At 42.2% G+C, this 22,244-nt stretch overlaps 2 protein-coding genes across 13 annotated transcripts in view; one reads left to right on the forward strand and one right to left on the reverse strand.

Moving 5' to 3' along the window:
- The first annotated feature begins 6,764 nt into the window (after positions 1–6,764).
- Positions 6,765–19,733, forward strand: OXA1L (OXA1L mitochondrial inner membrane protein). 2 transcript variants are annotated; one of them, XM_064570824.1, is made up of 10 exons: positions 6,765–6,881; positions 7,318–7,479; positions 8,184–8,397; positions 17,873–18,016; positions 18,246–18,331; positions 18,505–18,669; positions 18,796–18,900; positions 19,014–19,176; positions 19,220–19,329; positions 19,412–19,733. In XM_064570824.1, exons 1-9 carry the CDS (start codon positions 6,819–6,821, stop codon positions 19,312–19,314), a joined length of 1,197 nt encoding a protein of 398 aa, XP_064426894.1. In that variant the 5' UTR covers positions 6,765–6,818; the 3' UTR covers positions 19,315–19,329; positions 19,412–19,733. The 2 variants fall into 2 exon arrangements, with proteins under 2 accessions (XP_064426894.1, XP_045756479.1); XM_045900523.3 differs by having other exon boundaries at positions 19,249–19,329.
- Positions 19,734–20,081: 348 nt separating this feature from the next.
- SLC7A7 (solute carrier family 7 member 7) overlaps positions 20,082–22,244 on the reverse strand; it is a 93,282-nt gene continuing 91,119 nt past the window's right edge. For 8 of the 11 annotated variants that reach the window (XM_064570811.1, XM_064570812.1, XM_064570808.1 and 5 more), the window contains 3 exons: positions 21,168–21,317; positions 20,827–21,010; positions 20,082–20,616 (listed from right to left, as the gene is read on the reverse strand). In XM_064570811.1, coding sequence (XP_064426881.1) covers positions 20,513–20,616; positions 20,827–21,010; positions 21,168–21,317 — 438 coding nt within the window. In that variant the 3' untranslated portion in view covers positions 20,082–20,512. Of the gene's footprint in view, positions 20,617–20,826; positions 21,011–21,167; positions 21,318–22,244 lie in introns of those variants that run through there. The other 3 variants (XM_064570815.1, XM_064570807.1, XM_064570816.1) reach the window with 2 other exon arrangements.

Consider the following 22,244-nt stretch of genomic DNA (forward strand, 5'->3'; position numbering starts at 1 on the left):
TACTTTAGTAATCTCTACACCCAACATGGGGCTCAAACTCACAACCCTGAGATCAAGAGTTGCATGTTCTTCCAGCTGAGCCAGCCAGGCGTCCCCCATTTTTTGTTTCTGAGCTCACCAATAATATAGTAGTTGTTTTTTAAATAATGCTGTAAGCTGAATTGTGTCCCCCCAAAATTTGTATGTTGAAATTCTAACCCCCCCCCCACACCAGGACCTCAGACTGTAACTACATTTGAAGATAAGGTCTTTAAAGAGGTGATTCAGTTAAAATAAGGTATTTTAGGTGGGCCCTAATTTAATATGATCAGTGTCCTTATAAGAATTACAGGGTTAGGGGTGCCTGGGTGGCTCAATCTGTTGAGTGTCCAACTCTTGGTTTCAGCTCAGGTCATGATCTCATGGGTCACGGGATGGAGCTCCATGTCATACGGCTCCATGCTCAGCCAGGAGTCGGCTTGAAGATTCTCTCCCTCTGCTCCTCCCCCCACTCAATGTGTGCATGCTCTCCATCTCTCTCTTTCTCTCCCTAAAATAAATAAATCTGGGGCACCTGGGTAGCTCAGTCGGTTAAGCATCTGCCTTCGCCTCAGGTCAGAGCAGGGAGCCTGCTTCTCCCTCTCCCTCTGCCGCTCCCCCAGTTTGTGCTCTCTCTCTCTGTCAAACAAATAAGTAAAATCTTTTAAAATAAAATAAAATAAATCTTTTAAAAAGGAAAAAAAAAAGAATTACAAGGTTAAACTCAATTGCAGACCAGTGTTCACAGTGTCCTCCACATACCATACTCATTGCTACGTCTGTGCTGTAGTCTTGCTCCGTCTTCCTCGAAGCACCAACCAAAATCTCATCCACTCTCCTCTTTCATGAATTTCCCCTGACTGTTGTGGCCATGTTAATTTTGCCCTCACAGTTAGTCTGTATTTTGTTACCAAAAACTTCACTGTAAACTCATTTTTAAAGTACTTTAATCATGTCATGCATCTGTATTTTGTCCGTATCTAAACTATGAATTTCTCTGAGGTTTTTTCTGTATCCTAGAGTGTTTAGTGCTGAAAAATGAACAGAAGAAAAATTATGGAAGACCAATATTTATGTATAAATATGTATCTTCTTTAAAGGAAGACTAGGGCGCCCGGGTGGCTCAGTCGTTAAGCTTCTGCCTTCGGCTCAGGTCATGATCCCAGGGTCTTGGGATGGAGCCCCTCATCAGGCTCCCTGCTCTGCGGGAAGCCTGCTTCTCCCTCTCCCACTCCCCCTGCTTGTGTTCCCTGTGTCTCTCTTTGTCAAATAAATAAATAAAATCTTTAAAAAAAAATAAAGGAAGACTAAATAGGACTACTGATATGATACTCTACCTAAAGTGGTTTTTCATTCATTACAGAGTGGTTTTATTGCCTAGAACAGTGCCAGGTATATAACAGGTACTTGACACTTTGTTGAATGAATGAAGTTCTAGAACTTCAGATAATGAAACTGAATTATGTATTCTCTTGTGTCTGGCTTCTTTCAGTCAGCATAGTGTTTCTGAGATTCACCCATGTTGTTGTGGGTATCAGTAGTCCATTCCTATTTATTGCTGAGTAGCATTCCATTGTATTAATATCCTGGAATTTATCTATTCACACACATGAATATTTGTTTCCAGTTTGGTATTGTTATGAATAAAACTGCATGAATACTCCTGTACAAGTTTTTTTGTGAACATATATTTTCATTTCTCTTGAAAAAATAGCTAGAAGTGGTATTGTTTGGTCATTTAGTAAGTGTACATTTAATTTTATAGGAATCTGCCAAGTGATTATACCATTTTGCATTCCTACCAGCAATTTATGAAAGTTTTACTTGGTTCACATACCCAATGCAATACCTGGTATATTAATTTCAGCAATTCTAGTAGGTATGTAGTAGTATATCATAACGTTGTGGTTTTATTTTGCATTTCCTTGATGACTAATGATTTTGAGTGTCTCTTCATGTGATTTTGGCTATCTTTTTTTTTTTTTTTTTTTTAAGTAGGCTCCATGCCCAGCGTGGAGCCCAGTTCAGGGCTTGAACTCACAACCCTGAGATCAAGACCTGAACTGAGATCAAGAGTTGGACACTCACTCGACTGAGCCACCCAGGTGCCCTGATTTTTGGCTATTCTTTCTAGTATCTTCTTTTGTGAAATGTCTGTTCAAAACATTCCCCCATTTTCATTGGGTTGCTTTGTTTTTAATCAGTAAGTTATAAAAAGAGTCGCTTACATGTCCTAGATACAAATCTTTTGTTGGATATATATAGGGATTATTTTTCCAGTCTATGCTTGCCTTTTAATTTTTCTTTTTTCTTTTTTTTTTAAAGATTTTATTTATTTATTTAAGAGAGAGAATGAGAGAGAGCACATGAGAGGGGGGAGGGTCAGAGGGAGGAGCAGACTCCCTGCTGAGCAGGGAGCCCGATGCGGGACTCGATCCAGGGACTCCAGGATCATGACCTGAGCCGAAGGCAGTCGCTTAACCAACTGAGCCACCCAGGCGCCCGCCTTTTAATTTTTCTAATAATGCCTTTCAAAGGGCAAGCATTTTAAATTTTGATGAAGTCCTATTTATCAAAATTTTCTTTCATGACTAATGTTTTTGTGTCCTGTCTAGGAAATCTCTGCCTACTCTAAGATTTTCTTTTGTGCTTTCTTCTAGAAAAATTATAGTTTTAACTTTTAAGCCTAGGACTGTGAGCCATTTTAAGCTAATTTTTATATATAGTATAAGCTAAGAGTTGAGGATCAAATTTTTTCTATAGGGATATCCAGTTATTCCAACACCATTTGTTGAAAAGAATTTCCTTTTCCCTTTGAATTGCCTTAGCAGTTTTATTATTTTTTTTTAAGATTTTATTTATTTATTTGACAGAGAGAGACACAGTGAGAGAGGAAACACAAGCAGGGGGAGTGGGAGAGGGAGAACCAGGCTTCCCACCAAGCAGGTACCCTGATCCCAGGACCCTGGGATCATGACCTGAGCCAAAGGCAGACATTTAATGACTGAGCTACCCAGGTGCCCCTGGCCTTGGCAATTTTATTGAAATATGTTGATCATGTATGTTAGGATTTTTTTCTGGACACTATTCTGTTCCTTTGATCTAAATGTCTATTTTTATGCCAGTACCACACTGTCTTGATTATTGTTTTTTTTTATTGTTGTTTTATAGTAAGTCCTGAAATCTGGTACTGTAAGTCATCCAACTTTGTTCTATTTTGAAAAGTGTTTTGTCTATTCTAGGTCTTTTATATATTTCATATAAATATTTCATATAAATTATTTGTCAATTTCTACAAAAATGCCAGGATTTTTATTGACATTGCTGTAAATCACTTTGAGGAGAATCAACCTCTAAACAATATTGAGTCTTAAAATCCATCAACATGGTATCTCTCTCCATTTGATTAGACCTTTAAATTTTCTCTCAATAATGTTTTGTAGCTGTCACTATACAAGTCACACACATATTTTGGATTTGTTTGTTTACACTCATATTTTGTTAGATGTTCTTATAAAGGGCATTTTTTATTTTCCAATTGTTCATTGTTAGTGTATAGAAATGCAATTGATTTTTGCATATGACCTTGTATCCAGCAACCTTGCCTAATTTACATGTGAGTTCTGGTAGAATTTTTTTTTTTAAGATTTTACTTATTCATTTGAGAGAGACTGTGTGTGCCTGGGCAAGCAGGGGGAGGGGCAGAGGAGGAGGGAGAGGGAGAGAATCTCAGTCAGACTCTGAGCTGAGCCCAGAGCACAACTCAGGGGCTTGATCTCATGACCCTGAGATGATGACCTGAGCTGAAACCAAGAATTGGATGCTTAACTGACTGAGCTACCCTAACACCCATAGAATTTTTTTATATATTCCTCAAAATCTTCTTTTTCCAGCTTTATTGAGATACAATTGACATACAAAATTGTATAAGTGTACAATGTAATAATTTAATATACATATATATTGCAAAACAATTACCACAGTAAGGTTAGTTAGCAGTCATCACCTTGCATAGTTACAACTTGTGTGTGTTGAGAACTTTTTTTCCAGCTTTATTGAGGTATAATTGACATACAGCACTGTATAAGTTTAAGGTGTACAGCATAATGACTTGACTTACATATATTATAAAATAATTACCACAATAGATTTAGTTAACATCCATCATCTCATATACAAAAAGAGAGAAAATGGTTTTTATCTTGTGATGAGAACTCCTAAGATTTACTCTTTTAACAACTTCCAAACATACCATTCCAAATATGCATATTAGCTATAGTCATTATGTTGTACATTACATCCCCAGTACTTATTTATACCTGGAAGTCTGTACCTTTGGACCACCTTCATCCAATTCTGCACCTCCCCACCCCCCGCCTCTGGTAACCACAAATCTGATCTCCTTTTCTATGAGTTTTTTTTTAATTCTACATAAAAGTGAGATCATACAGTATATGTCTTTCTCTGTGTGACTTATTTCACTTAGCATAATGCCTTCAAGGTCCATCCATGTTGTCACAAATGGCAGGATGTCCCTCTTTTTTGCAACTGAATAAGTTTCCATTCTATATTTATACCACAATTTCTTTATCCATTCATCTTTCCACAGATATTTGGATTGTTTCCATGTCTTGGCTATTATACATAATGCTACTGTGAACATGAAGGTGCAGATATCTCTTTGATGTATTGTTTTTGTTTCCTTCAGATATATTTCCAGACATGGGATTTCTGGATCATATGGTAGCTCTATTTTTAATTTTTTGAGAAACTTCCATACTGTTTTCCTTGGTGGCTATACAAGGCTCTACAGCGATGGTTCATATGGGGCCACCAAAGTAACAGTTTGGGTTTTTTTCCCCCAAGTGTCCTGTAGTTGTATATTTGTCATCACCTCTGTGTTAATTTTTTAAACTTTAAAATCTTATTTACAATAATATCCAACATATGTGATTGACAGGTGATAACCCCTATTATTACTAAATCTGGATTGAATTTTTTGCCTATCTTTACCATTTCTGGCAGGTACATTTGATGTAGGAAAGATGTTAGGATTCAAAGCTGACAGCTAAGAAAAAATTCTTGAGCTGTCTTTGGTGTAAAGAGGTGGTTTTATCAAAGAACAGGGACAGGGCCCTGTGGGCAGAAAAGAGCTGCACTGGGGTCATGAGAAGCGGCCCATTATATACTTTCAAGTTGGGAGAGGGTTAGGGATACCGTATTTCTCTAAGGAATTTCGGAAGCAAGGTTTCCAGGACCTTGAGGGGGGCTAGCTATTGTTGGGATGAGGTCATTTATTACTGTCTAATAAAATCTTAGTCATGAGATCCTTCAGATGTAAATCAGTGGGTCATATGCTTAGGGGATGACTGCCAACGTATATTTTGGGGATAGAGATAAAAAGAAGTTTCCAAAGGAATTTTTATATGTTAAAGGATCCTGGGGCGTTGAGATAATGTTAAGCTAAGATTGCCTTTTGCCCTTAGCAAAGTATTAACATTGAGGCTGAGTTCCTAGAGGAAGGTCACTCTGCCTGTTTCAAGGACTTGTCAGTGGGCTGTAAGTCATAAGGAAATTCAGTTTTTCTGCTGCCTTTATTTCCCATATCACATTCCTAATCATCCCCAAATAAAAGGGACTGAAATAATTTCAGGCTATTGTATCTTTCCAAACTATAGGTTATTCAAAAAGCACTCGGGGAGGGGGCTACTCTAATTTGTAGGAGTTCAAATATAACCAATTCCCACCTTTCTGAACGGAAATCTTTTTTTTCTTTGGGAGAGAATTTCACCTCATATATCTTTAGGAATGCTTTCAGCTTCAAGAAACAAACACCAGGGCGCCTGGGTGGCTCAGTTGGTTGAGCGGCTGCCTTCGGCTCAGGTCATGATCCTGGAGTCCCGGGATCGAGTCCCGCATCGGGCTCCCTACTCGGCAGGGAGTCTGCTTCTCCCTCTGACCCTCCTCCCTCTCATGCTCTCTGCCTTTCATTCTCTCTGTCTCAAATAAATAAATAAATAAAAATCTTAAAAGAAACAAACACCAAAGCAACAGAGGCCTGGAGTGTGGATAATAAAGACCTTTAATTATCTTACACAACAAAGTCTAGATACAGGTGGTACCAAGTCTAGTGCAGCACCTGAAGGACACCAGCAAGTATTCAGGGTTTTTCTCTTTCCGCACCACCATCTTCAACATGTTAGCTTTAGATTTGTCCCCTCGTGGTCACAAGATGATCCTCACACAACCCCATTTAAGGAAAGGAAAGGTGAAAGGTGGGGGTCCCCTCTTAAAACTGTGTCCTTTTATCTGGGTGGAAAATATTTCCCACAAGCTGCCTTTCCTCAATTTCTGTCAGACGCCGGACTACCCTCACATTTCACTTAATCTGTAATTACAATATTATCTAGCAGTAAGAATCGAGTATCACCGGACAAGAAAAAGCCACGCCAAGCACAGCCAAGACTGTCCGGAACTTGTATTTTAAATCAACAAATCAGAGGAGAATCACGGATTTACAGAATGGAGGAAAAAATTCCCAGGTTTTTGCAGTCACTGCGGGAGGGCCCCTCACGCAGCTCTTCAATCCCATTTCAATCTCCTGGACACCCTGCGCGATCTTGTTAATAAGGCCCTTAGCGTCTTCTTACCCACTTCAAATATGGCCGCTAAGCTCCAGTCTCCTTTACCACCTGATCGTGGCAACAGCTCTGGCTTCATGCCCATTTCCAAAAGGGCCTCTTCCCGCGAGGCTGAAGTTCTGAGTGCGCAGGCGCGAGCGCAAGTCCTCCTCCGGCAAAATGGCGATGAGCTTGATGTGCGGACGCCGGGAGCTTCTGCGCTTGTTACGGCCACAGCGTCAGGTAAGGATCCCCCAGGGCTGAGCGCCAGGATGCGGCCCTGTCCCCGTGGCCCGAGCCAGAAACAGCTCGTGCCAGGAACAGCCTGAGCAGACGCTGACCTCACCGGGACCTGCCTCTCTTGACCTCGGCTCGCATGAGTACACGGAAGGGTTACTTCCCCGACCTTGCGGGCTCGGTGGCCGCGTATTGTTGTCTGTTCGTGGGTCTCGTCGTCACCCAGGCCACAGAAACTTCAGCCTCGACCTCTGTGCTCCGGGGTGGGTCTGCGGTAACCGAGAGCCTGGCCGCACCAATTGCATGCCTTCGGGCCAGCCATCTGCGCGCGGAGTGGTGGTGCCTTCACCTGTGGTAACGGGCTGGCAGCTTCGTGGCGAATGAGCCTGATGGGCGACATCTGTTCCTGAAGAAGGGCTCCATCCTTCTTTTACTCTCTCAGTTCCATAGCGTCGCAGGGCCCTCTCATTGGCCGCGGAAACCGCTGACCTCAGGGCTCCTCTTTCCAACCGGCCGGTGCGGCGAGCGCCCGCACTATGTCCTCCTCGCGGGCCCTGGTCCCCGGGGCCTCAGTACCTCCGTGATCTTGTTCGCAGAAGCCCAGGTAAGAGGCGATTCGTCCCTGCGACGTTAGGGGTAGCGTTTGTTGGTTGATTTTTTTTTATTTTGTTTTAACTACAAGGAGGGGAAATGTGGCACAGAGTTCTTGGCCACACTCCATGCAGCTCCCCAAAATAGTAGCATCTTAACTTGGGATAGATTTTCAAATCAGTGGGAAAATGAGAGTACAGCAGGAGAAATTTATGTTATATACAAGGCATTGTTTGCCATAATGGTGGCAAGCCGCTGATGGTGTAGGAGATGTGATTCCAGGTGTGCATGTGTATTATAAAACTTTTAACTTGCATATCACTGACTTCGTGGGTATTAATATTTCTGATGGTGAGACCAAGTAAATATTTTGGTCTTAAAAACTGACTTGTTTTAAATAAAAATTACGACAGTTTCAGTATCTGCAAAATCGTGCCAGTGATACTCAAATGACTGAAGTTTGGAAAACACTGATGGAAGAAATAACTTAGTAATAGGAAGGGAGGTCATGAAATCTTACCCTAACTTGTCTTCCTGCCTAGAGGAAAAAAATAAAATGTCCTTTTTAAGCCTTGAATTCTCTGTACACTGTAGACTAATCTGGGAGAACAAAAAGTAGAAAGCCCATAGAACAACCTGATACTAGTTATTATCTTGGGCCTGTGATTTCTATATGTCCCCCCTACTGAGTATTACACATGACTTCCTTTTGCACAGGTTCAGGCCCCTCCTGTCATTCCTGCAACTCCCTCACCCACAGCAGTACCCGAGGTGGCTTCTGGAGAGACCGCAGATGTAATCCAAGCTGCTGCAGGACAGAGCTTCGCTGAACTGGGGCTGGGGTCATACACCCCAGTGGGACTGATTCAGAACTTACTGGAATTTATGCATGTTAACCTAGGCCTACCTTGGTGGGGGGCCATTGCTGCATGTAAGGGAAACACATCATGGTCAAGCGTAGAAATGGGAACTTCGGGGGGAGAACTTTAAAGACAGCAGTTCTGTAAGTGGATGGAGGAAATACAGCTGACCCTTGAATGACCTGGGGGTTAGGGGCACTAACCCCACCCAACATTGAAATTCCATGTATAACTTTTGACTCCTCAAAAATTTAACTACTAATAGCCTACTCTTAGAAGCCTTGCTGGTAAACAGTCAATTAGTACATGTTTTGTATGTTACATGTATTCTATATTCTTAAAGTAAGGAAGAAAAATACATGTACAGTACTTTTAAAAAAAAAAAAAAAACCCATATGAGCGGGCCCACGCAGTTCAAACCCCTTTTGTTCAAAGGTCAACTGTAGTTGCAGAAGTTTAGGGGTCAGAAAAGCAGATGATTCAGATGAGGGATAGAGGCTCTTGATCCTTAGATACACTATATTTATCTTTATTAAAGGGCATTATAAAACCACTGGATCACCTGGGATTCAACAAGTGTAGATATTTAATGTGAGCATGGGGTTAGAGTAAGGAGACCTTGTTAACAGTGATGAAGCTGCCCTGGTTTAGGAGAATAGAAGGTCAGGCCAGGCGCTTAAATCCATCCCCCCCACCCCCAAATTGGAATGTGCCCACATTGTTCCTCTTGTAGGCTAAGACTATACTTTAAATTCTGTTCTTCCTACCCTTGCTCCAGTGATCATCCTTTTCCCTAGGTCTTCAGCTTCTCTCTTTTTACTGCCCTGTTCTGAAAATACAGACATGTTCAAATATACCATGGATTTCTTGAGGAAAAGTCCCTTCTTTTCATCCTTAGTTCTTTCTCCTTTCATAGCTGTTATTTAAAAGACTGTTCTGCATGCAGTGGACTTCTTTCTTTCCACTCTTTGACACTCAGCAGTCTGACCTTTTTAGCAATCTGACTAATACCACCTCATTTTGTCAGTGACATCATTATTAAACCCATTATTCTTTTCATACTTGACCTTTCTGTGTTAGGCACATTTTTCCAGTTCATTTTATTGAAGTGTAGTTTATATACAATATTATATTAGTGATAGTGATTCAACATATATATATTGAACATATATGTATATTATGAAGTGATCACCATGTCACCATATAAAGTTGTTACAATATATTAACTATATTCCCTATGCTGTACATTGCATCCCTGGGTCATCTTTAGTTGTAACTGGAAGTTTGTACTTTTTGTTGTTGTTTTAAGTTTATTTAAGCAATCCCTGGGGTGCCTGGCTGGTGTTCAGTTGATGAAGTATGCAGCTCTTGATCTCAGGGTCATAATCCTGACCCACACATTGGGTGTGTGGGGCTCGAACTCACAACCCCAAGATAAAGAGCCGCATGTTCCACTGACTGAGCCAGCCTAGCACCCCTGGAAGTTTTTACCTTTTAATTTCCTCCTATTTTGCCCATCTTCTCCAGTCCCCTCCCCTCTGGCAACCAGATTGTTCTCTGTATCTGTGAGTCTGTTTTGTTTTCTAGATTCCACATGTAAGTGAAATAATACGGTGTTTGTCTTCCTCTGTCTTATTTCACATAGCCTAATACCCTATAGGTCCATCCATGTCACTGATGGTAAGAGCTCATTCTTTTTTATGGCTGCGTAATATTCTGTTGTGTGTTTATACACCACACCTTCTTTATCCATTGATCTGTCAACAGACATTTAGGTTGCCTCCATATCATCACTACTGTAAATGCTGCAGTGAACTTAGCGGTGCATATATATTTTTGTTTGGGGGTTTGGGTGTTTTTTTAAGATTTTCTTTCCAGACTCCCCACTGAGCATGGAGCTGGACAGAGGGCTGTACTATTTTGCATTCTGACCAGTGGTGCCCCAGGGTTCTCTCTTCTCCACATGCTTATCAACACTTGTTATTTCTTGTCTTTTGATTCTAGCTATTCTGACAGGTGTTGAGGTGGTAACTCATTTTGGTTTTGACTTGCATTTCCCTGATAGTGATATTTAGCACCTTTTCATGTGTCTGGTGGCCATCCACATGTGTTTGGAGAAGTGTCTGTTCGGGTCCTCTGCCTCTTTTTAATTGTACTATTTTTTTAACCCCTTATTGATATCATTCGCAAATATCTTCTCCCATTCAGTATGTTGCCTTTTTTGTTGTTGATGGTTTCCTCCACTGTGCAAAAGCTTTTTGTTTTGGTACAGTTTCAATAGTTTATTTTGCTTTTGTTTCTCTTGCCTGGGGAGACATATCCAGGAATATATTGCTAAGGCTGATGTCCAAAAGTTTATTACCTATATTCTAGGAGTTTTATGGTTTCAGGTCTCACATTGAAGTCTTTAATCCGGTTTGGTTTATTTTTGTATATGGTGTAAGAAAGTGATGTAGTTTCATTCTTTTGCATGTGGCTGTCCATTTTTTTTTTTAACGACACCATTTATTAAAGAGACTCTTTTCTCCATTGTATATTCTTGCCATCCTTGTCAAAGATTAATTGACTATATAAGTGTGGGTTTATTTCTGGACTCTGTTCCGTTGGCTTATGTGTCTATTTTTGTGCCAGTACATTACTGTTTTATAGCTTTGTAATATATCTTGAGATCTGGGATTGTGATACCTTCAGTTTTGTTCTTCTTAAGATTGTTTTGGCTATACAAAGTCTTGTGTGGTTCCATACACCTTTTAGGATTATTTGTTCCAGTTCTATGAAAAGTGGCATTGGTATTTTGATAGGGATTGCATTGAATGTGTAGATTGCTTTGGGTAGAAAGGACATTATAACAGTATTCTTCCAGTCTATTAGCATGGTGTTTCTTTTATTTGTGTTGTCTTCAATTTCTTTTATCAGTGTTTTTTACAGTTTTCAGAATATAAGTCTTTCACCTGCTTAGTTAAGTTTACCCCTAGATATTTTATTCTTTTTGGTGCAATCGTAAATGGAGTTATTTCTTAATTTGTCTTTCTGCTATTTCAAAATTAGTGTATAGAAACACAAGAGATTTCTGTATATTAATTTTGTATCATGCAGCTTTACTCCATTTATTACTTGTAATTTTTTTAGTGGAGTCCTTAGGGCTTTCTATGTACATTATCATGTCATTTGCAAATAGTGGCAGTTTTACTTCTTCTTTACCAACTTGGATGCCTTTTATTACTTTTTCTTTGTTGTGGTTAGGACTTCCCAGGGCTGTGTGAATGAAAGTGGTAGGAATGGACAGACTTGGCTTCTTACTGATCTTAAAACAACTGTTCTCAGTGTTTAATTGGGTATGATGGTAACTGTGGGTTTTTCTTTTTTTTTTTTTTTTTTTTTTTAAGATTCTACTTATTTGACAGCATGCACGCACAAGCAGCTGAGCAGGGAGCCTGACACCGAGCTTGATCCTAGGACCCTAGGATCACGACCTGAGCCGAAGGCAGATGCTTAACAGACTGAGCCACCTAGGCACCCCTTAACTGTGGGTTTTTCATCTGTGACCTTTCTTATGGTGAGGTATATTCTCTCTAAGCCCAATTTGTTGAGAGATTTTATCTTGAACAGATGTAGAATTTTGTCAAGTGCTTTTTCTGCATCTGTTGAGATGATCATATAATTTTTCTTTCATTTTCTTTAATGTGGTAAATCACATTGATTTCATGAATATTAAACCATCCTTGCATTGCCGGAATAAATCTCACTTGTTCAGGGTGAATCATCCTTTAAATGTATTGTTGAATATGGTTTGGTAATATTTTGTTGAGGTTTTTTGCATCTATTATGTTCATCACAGATTTTGGCCTGTATAGTTTTCTCTTTTTTTAGTGTCCTTGTCTGGTTTTGGTATCTGGGTAATGCTGGCCTTGTAGAGTAAGTTTGGAAGCTTTTCTTCCTCGTCTGTCTTATGGAGTGGTTTGAGAGGATAAGTATTAAGTCCTCTATAATGTTTGGTAGAATTCACCTGTGAAGCTCTGGTCTTGGGAGTTTTGTTTGATGGAAGTTTGATTGCCCATTCAATTTCATTACTACTAATTGGTCTGTTCAGATTTTCTATTTCTTCCAGGTTCAGTTTTGGAAGAGAGTATATTTCTAGGAACTTATACATTTCTTCTAGGTTGTCCCATTTGTTGGCATATAATTATTTATGGTAGTGTCTTGCAATCCTTTGTGTTTCTGTGGTGTTGGTTGTTAATTCTTTCAGTTCTGATTTTATTTGGGCCCTCTTTTTTTCTTGATGAGTCTGGCTAAAGCCTTAGCAATATTGTTTATCTTTTTTAAAAAACCATCTCTAGTTTTGTTGATCTTCTCTATTGCTTTTTTAGTCTGTTTCATTTATTTCTGCTCTAATATTCATTATTTCCTTCCTTCTACTAACTTGGGCTTTGTTCTTATTCTATTTCATTTCGCTGTAAGGTTAGATTATTTGAGATTTTTCGTATTTCCTAAGGTAGGCCTATACTCCCATAAGCTGCCCTCTTTGAACTGCTTTTGCTGCATCCCATAGGTTTTGAACTATTGTGTTTCCATCTTTATTTATCTTGTTTTTTTATTTCTTTGATTTCTTCCTTGACCCATTGGATGTTTAGTAGCATGTTGTTTAGCCTCCACATATTTGGTTTTTCCATTTTTCCCTCTTGTAATTGAGTTTTAATTTCATCCCATTGTGATTGGAAAAGATGCTTGATATGATTTCAGTCTTCAATTTGTTAAGACTTGGTTTGGGGCCTAACGTGATATTGCCTAGAGAATGTTGCATGTGCGCTAGAAAAGAATATGTATTCTGCCATTTGGGGGTTTTGGTTTTTTTTGTTTTTAAGTTTATTATTTATTTTTAGTAATCTCTACACCCAGTGTGGGGCTCAAACTCACTACCCCAAGATCAAGAGTCTCATGCTCTTCTGACTGAGCCAGCCAGGCACCTATGTATTCTGCCTTTTGGGGATGGAATGCTTTGTATATATCTATTAAGTCCATCTGGTCTTGTGTTTTTGTGGGTGTTTTTTTGTTTGTTTTTTAAGATTTTATTTATTTGAGAGAGAGAACACAAGCAGGGGGAGGGGCAGAGGGAGAAGCAGGCTCAACATGGGGCTCAATCCCAGGACCCTGGGATCATGACCTGAGCCAAACATAGACGCTTAACTGACTGAGCTACCCAGGCACCCCAGTCCATCTGGTCTTATGTGTTGTTTAAAGCAACAGTTTCCTTACTGATTTTCTGTCTGGACAATCTATCCATTGATGTTAATGGGGTGTTAAAGTCTCCTACCTTTATTGTATAATTGTCGATTTCTTGCTTTTTTGTCTGTTAACATTTCCATTATGTATTTAGCTGCCCTTGTGTTGGGTGCATAGATATTTACAAGTGTTATATTCTCTTTTTGGATTGATACTTTTATTCATTATATAATGCCCTTTTTTGTCTCTTGTTACTATTTTGTCTGATACAGGTATTGCCACCCCAGCTTTTTCATTTCCATGCAATATCTTTTTTTAAGATTTTATTTATTTATTCATGAGAGACAGAGAGGCAGAGGCAGAGGAGAAGCAGGATCCCCTCTGAGCAGGGAGCCCGATGCAGGACTCGATCCCAGGAGTCTGGGATCATGACCTGAGCTGAAAGCAGGCACTTAACCGACTGAGCCATCCAGGCATCCCTATGCAATATCTTTTTCCATCACTTTCAGTCTGTTTATGTCTCACATGTGAGTCTCTTGTAGGCAGCATATAGATGGGTCTTTTTTTTTTTTTTTAATCAGCCACCCTATATCTCGATTAGAACATGTAGTTCATTTACACTTAATTACTGATAGATATATTCTTCTTACCATTTTCTTAAGTAATCTCTACACCCAATATGGGGCGTGAACTCAGGACCCTCAGATCAAGAATCACATGCTCTACTGACTGAGCCAGCCAGGCACCCCTACTTCTTACCATTGTATTGATTTCTGGTTGTTTTTGTAGTTCTTCTCTGTCCCTGTCTTCTCTTGTTCTCGTAATTTGGGGACTTTCCTTAGTGTTATGTTTATATTCCTTTCTCTTTATTTTTGCATGTCTATTATAGGTATTTGATTTATAGTTACCATAAAGTTAATATTTAACACTGTATGTATATAAATCTATTTTAAGTTGATGGTTGCTTTAAGTTCAAGTGGAATCTAAAAGTACTAGTCCCGGGGCGCCTGGGTGGCTCAGATGGTTAAGCCTCTGCCTTCGGCTCAGGTCATGATCCCGGGGTCCTGGGATCGAGCCCCGCATCGGGCTCCCTGCTCTGCGGGAAGCCTGCTTCTCCCCCTCCTTCCTGCTCGAGCTCTCTCTCACTATCTCTGTCTCTCTCAAATAAATAAATATTTTTTTAAAAAAAAATAAAAGTACTAGTCCTCCCCCTTCCCACTTTTTGGTTTTTTTCCCCCCAAGGTTTAAAACTTTTATTTAGAAAGCCTGTGAAATAATTGTATAATTTGAGTGGGTAGGTTATACAAAAAAATAAATCCCCACATTGGTTTTGACATTGTATCTTAGAATTTAATATTTTGTGTATCCCTTGACTAATTATTGTTGGTCTAGATGATTTTACTATTGTCTTGTAACCTTCATACTAGCTCTGTAGGTAATTATCCACTACCTTTATTATATATTTACCAGTGAGATTTTTTTTTAATAATTTTCTTATTTCTAATTATGGCCTTTTCTGTTTTAAGAAGTTCCTTTAACATTTCTTACAAGGCTGGTCTGTTGTTGATGAACTCTTTAGCTTTTGCATATCTGGAAAACTCCTTATCTCTCCTTTAGTCTGAGTGATAACCTTGCCAGGTGCATTCTGAATATATTGTGCCACTCTTCTGGCCTTTAAAGTTTTTGCTGAAAAATCAGTTCATTGTCTTATGTGGGGGTTCCTTGTAACTAGTTTCTTTTTTTTTTTCTTGCTGCTTTTAAGATTCTTTAACTGTTGTTGGCATTTTGATTAACTAGTCTTAGTGTGAGTCTCTTTAGGCTCAATTTTTTGGGATTCTCTGTGCTTTCTGGACTTAAATGTCTGTTTCCTTTGCCAGGTTAGAGAATTTCTCAGCTGACAGATTTTCTGTCCCTTTCTCTTTCTTCTCCTGGGATCCCTATAATGCCAATGTTAGTTATACTTGATGTTGTCCCAAAAGTTCCTTAAACTATCCTTAGTATTTTCCTTTTTGCTGTTCCAGTTGGGTGATTTCCACTACCTTGTCTTCCAGATCGCTGATTCGTTCTGCATCACCTAATGTGCTATTGAATCTCTCCAGTGGACTTTTTATTTCAGTTACTGTATTGTTCAGCTCTGATTGTTTTTTTGTGGGTTTTTTTTTTTATATATACTTTCTGTTGAAGTTCTCGTTGTGTTCATTCTTTGAGTTCGGTGAGTATGTTTATGGCCATTACTTTGACCTTTTTACCTGGTAGATTGCTCATCTCTTTTGTTCAGTTCTTTTTCTGAGGTTTTGTATTATTCTTTCATTTAGAACATACTCTTTCTTCATTTTGTCTAACCCTGTGTTTCTTCGTATTAGTTAGATCAGTTCTGTCTCCTGGCCTTGAAGGGGAGTAGCTTTTTGCAGGTGTCCTGTGAGGTCCAGTAGTGCAGACTCCTAGTCACCTGAGCCAGGTGCCCTAGGGGTTCTTTGGGTTGCATGCACCCTCTTCTTGTGGCTGGGTCACTGTTGGTGTAGACTCAGTGGTTTGCAGGGCTGTCCCCTGACACAGCCGTCTGCAAGACTCAGCCACAGCTTCTTCACGTATGCTGGTAAGCAGGGCTGCCCATCATCCTGTCTGAGAGGTCCAGCCACTACTGTTGTTGGGTGGGTAAGTGTGGGGGGTTGGCCTCAGCACAGCTGGCTACAAAGCCCAGCTGTGACAGCTCCATTCCACTGGTGGGAAGGGCCTACTGTGTGGCAGACTGTGAGGTCCAGCTGCTGCAGGTGCTCTTGTATATGCAGGGCAGAGGCTGCTTGGTGGGGGTGGCTCTGGTGCAGGCTGAGGCCACCTGCTGGGTGTGGCAGGGGCAGGGAGCCCCTTAAGAAGGGCTCTTGGCCTGTGGGTCGGTTGGGCTGGGCAAGCTGGTGCTAGCACAGTAGATGGAGAATGTCAGAAATGGTGCCTACCAGCTCGTCCATCCCCAGAGAATGTTCCGACAGATCCCTGCCCTGCCAGCACATGCCCTAAAATCAGTCCATGCATCTCCTTCATGTGTAGCCCAGGCATTTTTCAAACTGCTGCCTCTGTGCTGGAACTTCAGCAACTGAGATTGTGCATAAACCTTGCTGGTTTTCAAAACCAGAGGTTGTAGGGGCTGGTCTTCCTAGTGTAGGGCTGGGAACCCAATATGGGGCTTGGACCCCTTGTTTCACAGGGAGAGTCTTTATGGTTGTGATATCCCTCCTACTCGTGGGTCCTGACTAGACCTTGTCTCTGCCTCCTACCCAACTCAGAATGGCTTTTTCTTTATATCCTTAGGTGTGTAAGATCTGTTTTGCAAAGTTCTTTACACAGTGATAGTTCTATATGTAGTTGTAGATTTTGGTATATCCTTGAGAGGATGTAAGCCCAGGATCTTTCCTACTCCTCCATTTTGATCCCCTTGGGCCTAGGGTCCTGTATTAGACATTTTAGACCTTGAAATCTCTCCCTTGGCTTTTGTGATCATCTTTCCTGATTTTCTTGTCTGTCTGACCACATCTTTCCATTGCCATTGCCCAGTTCTCAGTCCACTCCTTCAGGGCTAGTATTCTCGGTTTCATCCTTAGCTTCCTTCTCTTCCCACCCCATATCAGCCATTATAATGTTGATAAAGCCTAAGCCCATAAGCCCCCCCACCCCCCCCCGCACCACCACCGTCTCTTCTCAGCCCAGACCCTCTTGCTTGTCACTGATTAGTTTATCAGTATTTTTGGAATGATCAGGAAATAGGAAGTATAAGAAATGGGGAGGAGCTAAAGGAGTAAGCCACCAGATTACTTCCTACCCTAGGGATTTCTAGGATAGGGGCCTTCAGACTTCATTCCTGAAGTTCCTAGAGTTGTGTATGGTGCCTCTGAGAAAAGCAAAGGCCAGAGCTTGAACAGTTTTGTAGCCAGACTACTCTCTCTCTCAGAGCAGCTCGGTTTTATCTCTTATGTATATTGGGGCTACACTTAAGAGTTGACGGTAGGGAGATTCCATTGATAATAGAAAAGTTCAGATACCACTGATCTAGAAAAGTATCTTCTCTCACCTTTTGTTCGAGGAAATAAACGGTATCCCTGGCCATTTGCTTACAGAAGTTAATGTTAGACTTTTGTGAGGTCAAAGCAGAGAACTGAGCCTTGAAGGATCAAGTCACCCCTGCCCTTTGTTTTGGGTTCCTTCAGCAGGCATCACAGTGTTGAAAAGACTATAATAAAAAAAAAGACCCTTTCAGTGAGGACCGAAAAACCTTCAACCTTCCAACTGCAGAACTGCTTTGATTTCACTCCAGTCCTAGTTTGTGTTTTCCAGGTACTGTCCTTGCCCGCTGCCTGGTGTTTCCTCTCATCGTGAAGGGCCAGCGAGAAGCAGCCAAGATCCACAACCACTTGCCAGAGATCCAGAAGTTTTCCACTCGAATCAGAGAGGCCAAGTTGGCAGGAGACGATGCTGAGTGTGAGTCAGCTGCAGAATGCGCACAGGAGAGGACCATGTTTGCACTTTCCTGACATTCTGCTGAGGGTTGCTAGAAGTGGGCGAGTTCTAAAGATCTACCTACTTCTTGGGCCTAATGTTTCCAGTGACTGGCCAGGGTCAGGTAGAAATCTTATGGGCCAGGTGGTAAGGATGGTCACCTCCATCGATGTAATTATTAGCCCAACCATTAACTTCCCCTCATTCACAGTTTACAAGGCCTCCTCGGAAATGACATTTTACCAGAAAAAGCATGATGTTAAACTCTTTAGACCTCTTATTCTACCTCTGACTCAGGTAAGCAAAAACATTTTCCTTCTTATTTTATCCTACCCCAGTCAGATAAACTCCTGTGTTTCCCATGCCCTAGACCCCCGAAAAGTGGGGGTGGTGGTAAGGTTTTTAATGATGGAGTAATGAAAATGTCCCCTTTGCTAAAAGGTCCTGACACTGTTTATCCTGTGTAATAGGCCCCGATCTTCATCTCCTTCTTCATTGCCTTGAGAGAAATGGCCAACCTTCCTGTGCCCAGCCTGCAGACAGGTGGCCTCCTGTGGTTCCAGGATCTCACGCTATCTGACCCCACCTACATATTACCACTGGTGGTCACTGCTACAATGTGGGGTGTCCTTGAGGTAAGCCCAGGTTGGCTAAGTGCCAGGCCTGCAAAGTGGGGAGTAGAGACCAAGTAGAATTGATGGGTTGAAATCTGAGCCAGATTGTCTAGAAATGACGTGCAATTGCTTTTTTTTTTTTGGCAGTTAGGTGCGGAGACTGGCGTGCAAAGTTCTGATCTTCAGTGGATGAGAAATATGATCAGAGTGATGCCCCTAGCGGTGTTGCCCATAACTATCCATTTCCCCACGGTAGGTAATGGCTTAGGAGCTGGCTCCCAAGCCTTTCCATCTAGCCTAGCCATCTCCCATCAAGCTGACAGCAGAGGACAGCTCCTGAGTACTGTGTCTTTCTTCTCCTTCAGGCGGTGTTCATGTACTGGCTCTCCTCCAATACGTTTTCCCTGGTCCAGGTGGCTGGCCTCCGGATTCCAGCCGTACGGACTATACTGAAAATCCCCCAGCGTGTCGTGCATGACTCCAATAAATTACTTCCACGGGAAGGTTTTGTAAAAAGCTTCAAAAGAGGTAAGATGGGACTGTGGGGGAAGTAGTCTAAAAATGGACCTAGGACCCACTGTCTTCCTCCTCTTTACACAGGATGGAAGAATGCTGAACTGGCGCATCAGCTCAAAGAGCGTGAACGACGCATGCAGAATCACTTAGAACTAGCTGCCAGGGGTAAATAACCCTTGCAGGCTAAATTCCGTGATTTGTTTCTTCCTTTCCTTCGTTCATTGAAAGTTGTTTTCTCTTGCCCTAGGTCCCTTACGACAGACCTTTACCCACAACCCATTGCTACAGCATGGAAAGAATCAGCCTAACAGCAGCAATGCCAAGCCAAAGCAGCCCTGGCGTGACACGCTGGGCTGAATTCCATTCCTGTTCAGACTGGTAGGAGCTCTCTCTTCAAAGACTCGGCGTCAGAACGGATTTGACACGGAGTCCTTGCCCCAGCTCTAGAAACCGTGGGGTGTGGAGATCTTCCTTTTAAAAGTGGATTCCATTACAGACCCTCACACCTAAGAGTGTAAAAGAGCCAAGTGATCTTGCCAGCCACAGAATCAGTAAACCTCTAAACTACATGCTGCTTCCGGATACTTATTAAACAGGGAAACGGATGGTGCGCTTCAGAAAACTGAAGACTAGATCAGTTGGGGATTGCTCCTGCCTGTGCTCTTAGGAAGTGCCTCAGTAGTGTAACCTGGCATTACGAGCTTAAACTCCCACCCCCTACATGGGTTTATCTCAGGATGCTATAAAATAATTTTGCTAAGCAGCTTAGGTGTGTTCTCTTGTATAGAGATTGGCTGCATCAGCCACCAGCACGAAAGAAATACTCAGATACTTTCAAGCACAAGACTGTTTTTAGTGTTCCTCTTAGCCTGCTGAGAACTGTCCCCAAGACCTATCTAAAATGAAGTCACTCAAAGTTTACAACATAACCCTTTTATTATCTAGCACCTGTGACAGTTTCATGTCTCTCTAAAGGAGACAGGAAGTCCGGAGCATTATTGGCCCTTTTAAAGGAAAAGGAGTGGGTGGGCACACCCAGAGGTGAGCGACTGTCTTAACGCGTGGGAATGTGCTACTAGTAAAACCAAGCCCACACCTGACATGCTCCCCACCACAGTCTGTTCCAGATTTTTTTTAAAAGGGACAATAAAGCAATGTGTAGCAGAACAAATAAATTACTTTTCATCTCTCAAACAGCAAGTTCGAAAATTGAAGGCACCTGTCCCGAAGCCTGGTCTGAGCAGCTTCAACAAGGAGATGTACTTTTCCTTTTCATCTTCCTTGGCTCCAGCCAGTAAGGGACAAGATCCCCTGCTTTCCACATCTCAGGATTGATTCTAGATGGTATTTAGTTAGACTTGGGATCTCGGTGCTTGGGCATCTCTCCATCTTCCAAATCCATCTCTGCAGCAACGGACATACATAAGACCTGGAGGTACCATGTAGCGGATGCTACAAAGAGAAATGTAAGTCAGAACTGAGAAGAGGTCAGCTGAGCTCAAGTCAGGTGGCACTGACCGGGGCTGGCCTAAGGGATAATTCCCTTAAGCCTTACAGTCAACAACAGGAAGGGGCTAGGGCAAAGTTGATGCCGGCAGGTACCAGATGGGGGGTGGAGAAAGCCATAGGATTGCTCATCATCTTGAAGATCCAAAGGCTTACCCACAATCCTTCGGAGGCAGTGAGGTCTTTTGTGTTCTGGCACTCTGATGATGAGGAAGTAGAAGGGCAGGCCTGAGAGGGCGATGCCAATGCCGATGAGGGAGTTGATGGTGTCGCTGTAAAGTGGCACAGCTACCAGGAAGATGGTGCAGAGGCAGAAGACAATGGGGAAGAACAGGCTGAGCTGGAGGGCACAGAGGAGACAGCTGGAGGTGAGCTCAGAGTGGCAGCTATAGTAAGTGTCTCCTGTGAGGATCAGGGCACTGAGCCTTTCCATCCCCTTCATCTCCACACCCTACCACCCCTGAGGCCCGTGCAAAGGGAGGATGAAGCTAGAGTACCTTGAGGGGACGAGGCCGATTAGGCTCCTTCCAGCGCAGATAAAGCTGACCCACAATAGAGAGCCCCACAAAGAACCAGTAGCTGAAGCTGTAGTAGTTAATGAGCTGGAAGATGTCCTCCACACACAGGTAGATCAGTGCCATGATACCCTGCAGGCACAGGCCCACGTCAGCTCCTCTCACGGCCTGTCACTGGAGGCGCGCTTCCCCCTCTTTGGTCTCCCAGAGATCCAGCCCCTTCTCAAGTCCTCAGCGTCTCGCCTCTCCCCTGCGCCCCCCCCCCCCCCGCCGCCCCGATCCTCTTCTGTTCCCACACGCTTCAGCACCCGAGTTACAGCATCTCCTTCCTTTTCTAGTAAGCCAGGGGCGCCTCAATTGTTTTTTCAGGCCCATGCTTCAAACCTTTGCCACAGATCAAAACAATTCCTCACAAATCTTTTGCTGAAGAGCCTCTCCATAATGGCTCCAACCTACATTTCCAGGTTTTATCTCCTACTACCCAACTTCACATGAGCTGCTTTACCCCAGGACTTCGATACGGTTTGGGGGTTTTTTTAAATGCCTTTTATTTTTTAAGTAATCTTAAGTCCAACATGGGGCTCCAACTCATGACACCCCCGAGGCCAAGAGTTAGCATGCCCTACTGACTGAGCCAACCAGGTGCCCCCCCCCCATACTGTTTCTCTTAACCTAAAGCCCATCTCCACCTTTTGCAACCTAACCTTAAAAATCCATTTCAAATGTACTTTGTCTAGAGGCGCCTGGGTGGTTCAGTCAGTTAAGTGTCTGACCCTTGGTTTTGGCTCAGGTTGGGATCTCAGGGTCATGAGTTCAAGCCCATGTCTGGTTGCACCCTCCCTGAGGAGTCTGCTTAAAAGACCTCTCTCTGCGCCTCACCCCTGTGCACAGGCTCCCTCTCAAATCTTTTTTTTTTTTTTAAAGATTTTATTTGAGAGAGAGAGAGCACATGAGTGGGGGGAGGGTCAGAGGGAGAAGCAGACTCCCCGCCGAGCAGGGAGCCCGATGCGGGACTCGATCCAGGGACTCCAGGATCATGACCTGAGCTAAAGGCAGTCG

The sequence above is a fragment of the Mirounga angustirostris genome, unplaced genomic scaffold (genome assembly GCF_029215605.1).
Source record: "Mirounga angustirostris isolate CCGP_5_RB_7025 unplaced genomic scaffold, mMirAng1.0.hap1 SCAF_9, whole genome shotgun sequence".
Taxonomy (NCBI): domain Eukaryota; kingdom Metazoa; phylum Chordata; class Mammalia; order Carnivora; family Phocidae; genus Mirounga; species Mirounga angustirostris.

Bases quoted from the DNA above. Each gene is read 5' to 3' on its own strand.
- OXA1L (XM_045900523.3), top strand. From the start codon at position 6,819: ATGGCGATGAGCTTGATGTGCGGACGCCGGGAGCTTCTGCGCTTGTTA. The intron at 18,017-18,245 runs GTGAGTCAGCTG...CCTCATTCACAG, and splicing joins GGCAGGAGACGATGCTGAGT to TTTACAAGGCCTCCTCGGAA. The intron at 18,670-18,795 runs GTAAGCCCAGGT...TTTTTTTGGCAG, and splicing joins CAATGTGGGGTGTCCTTGAG to TTAGGTGCGGAGACTGGCGT.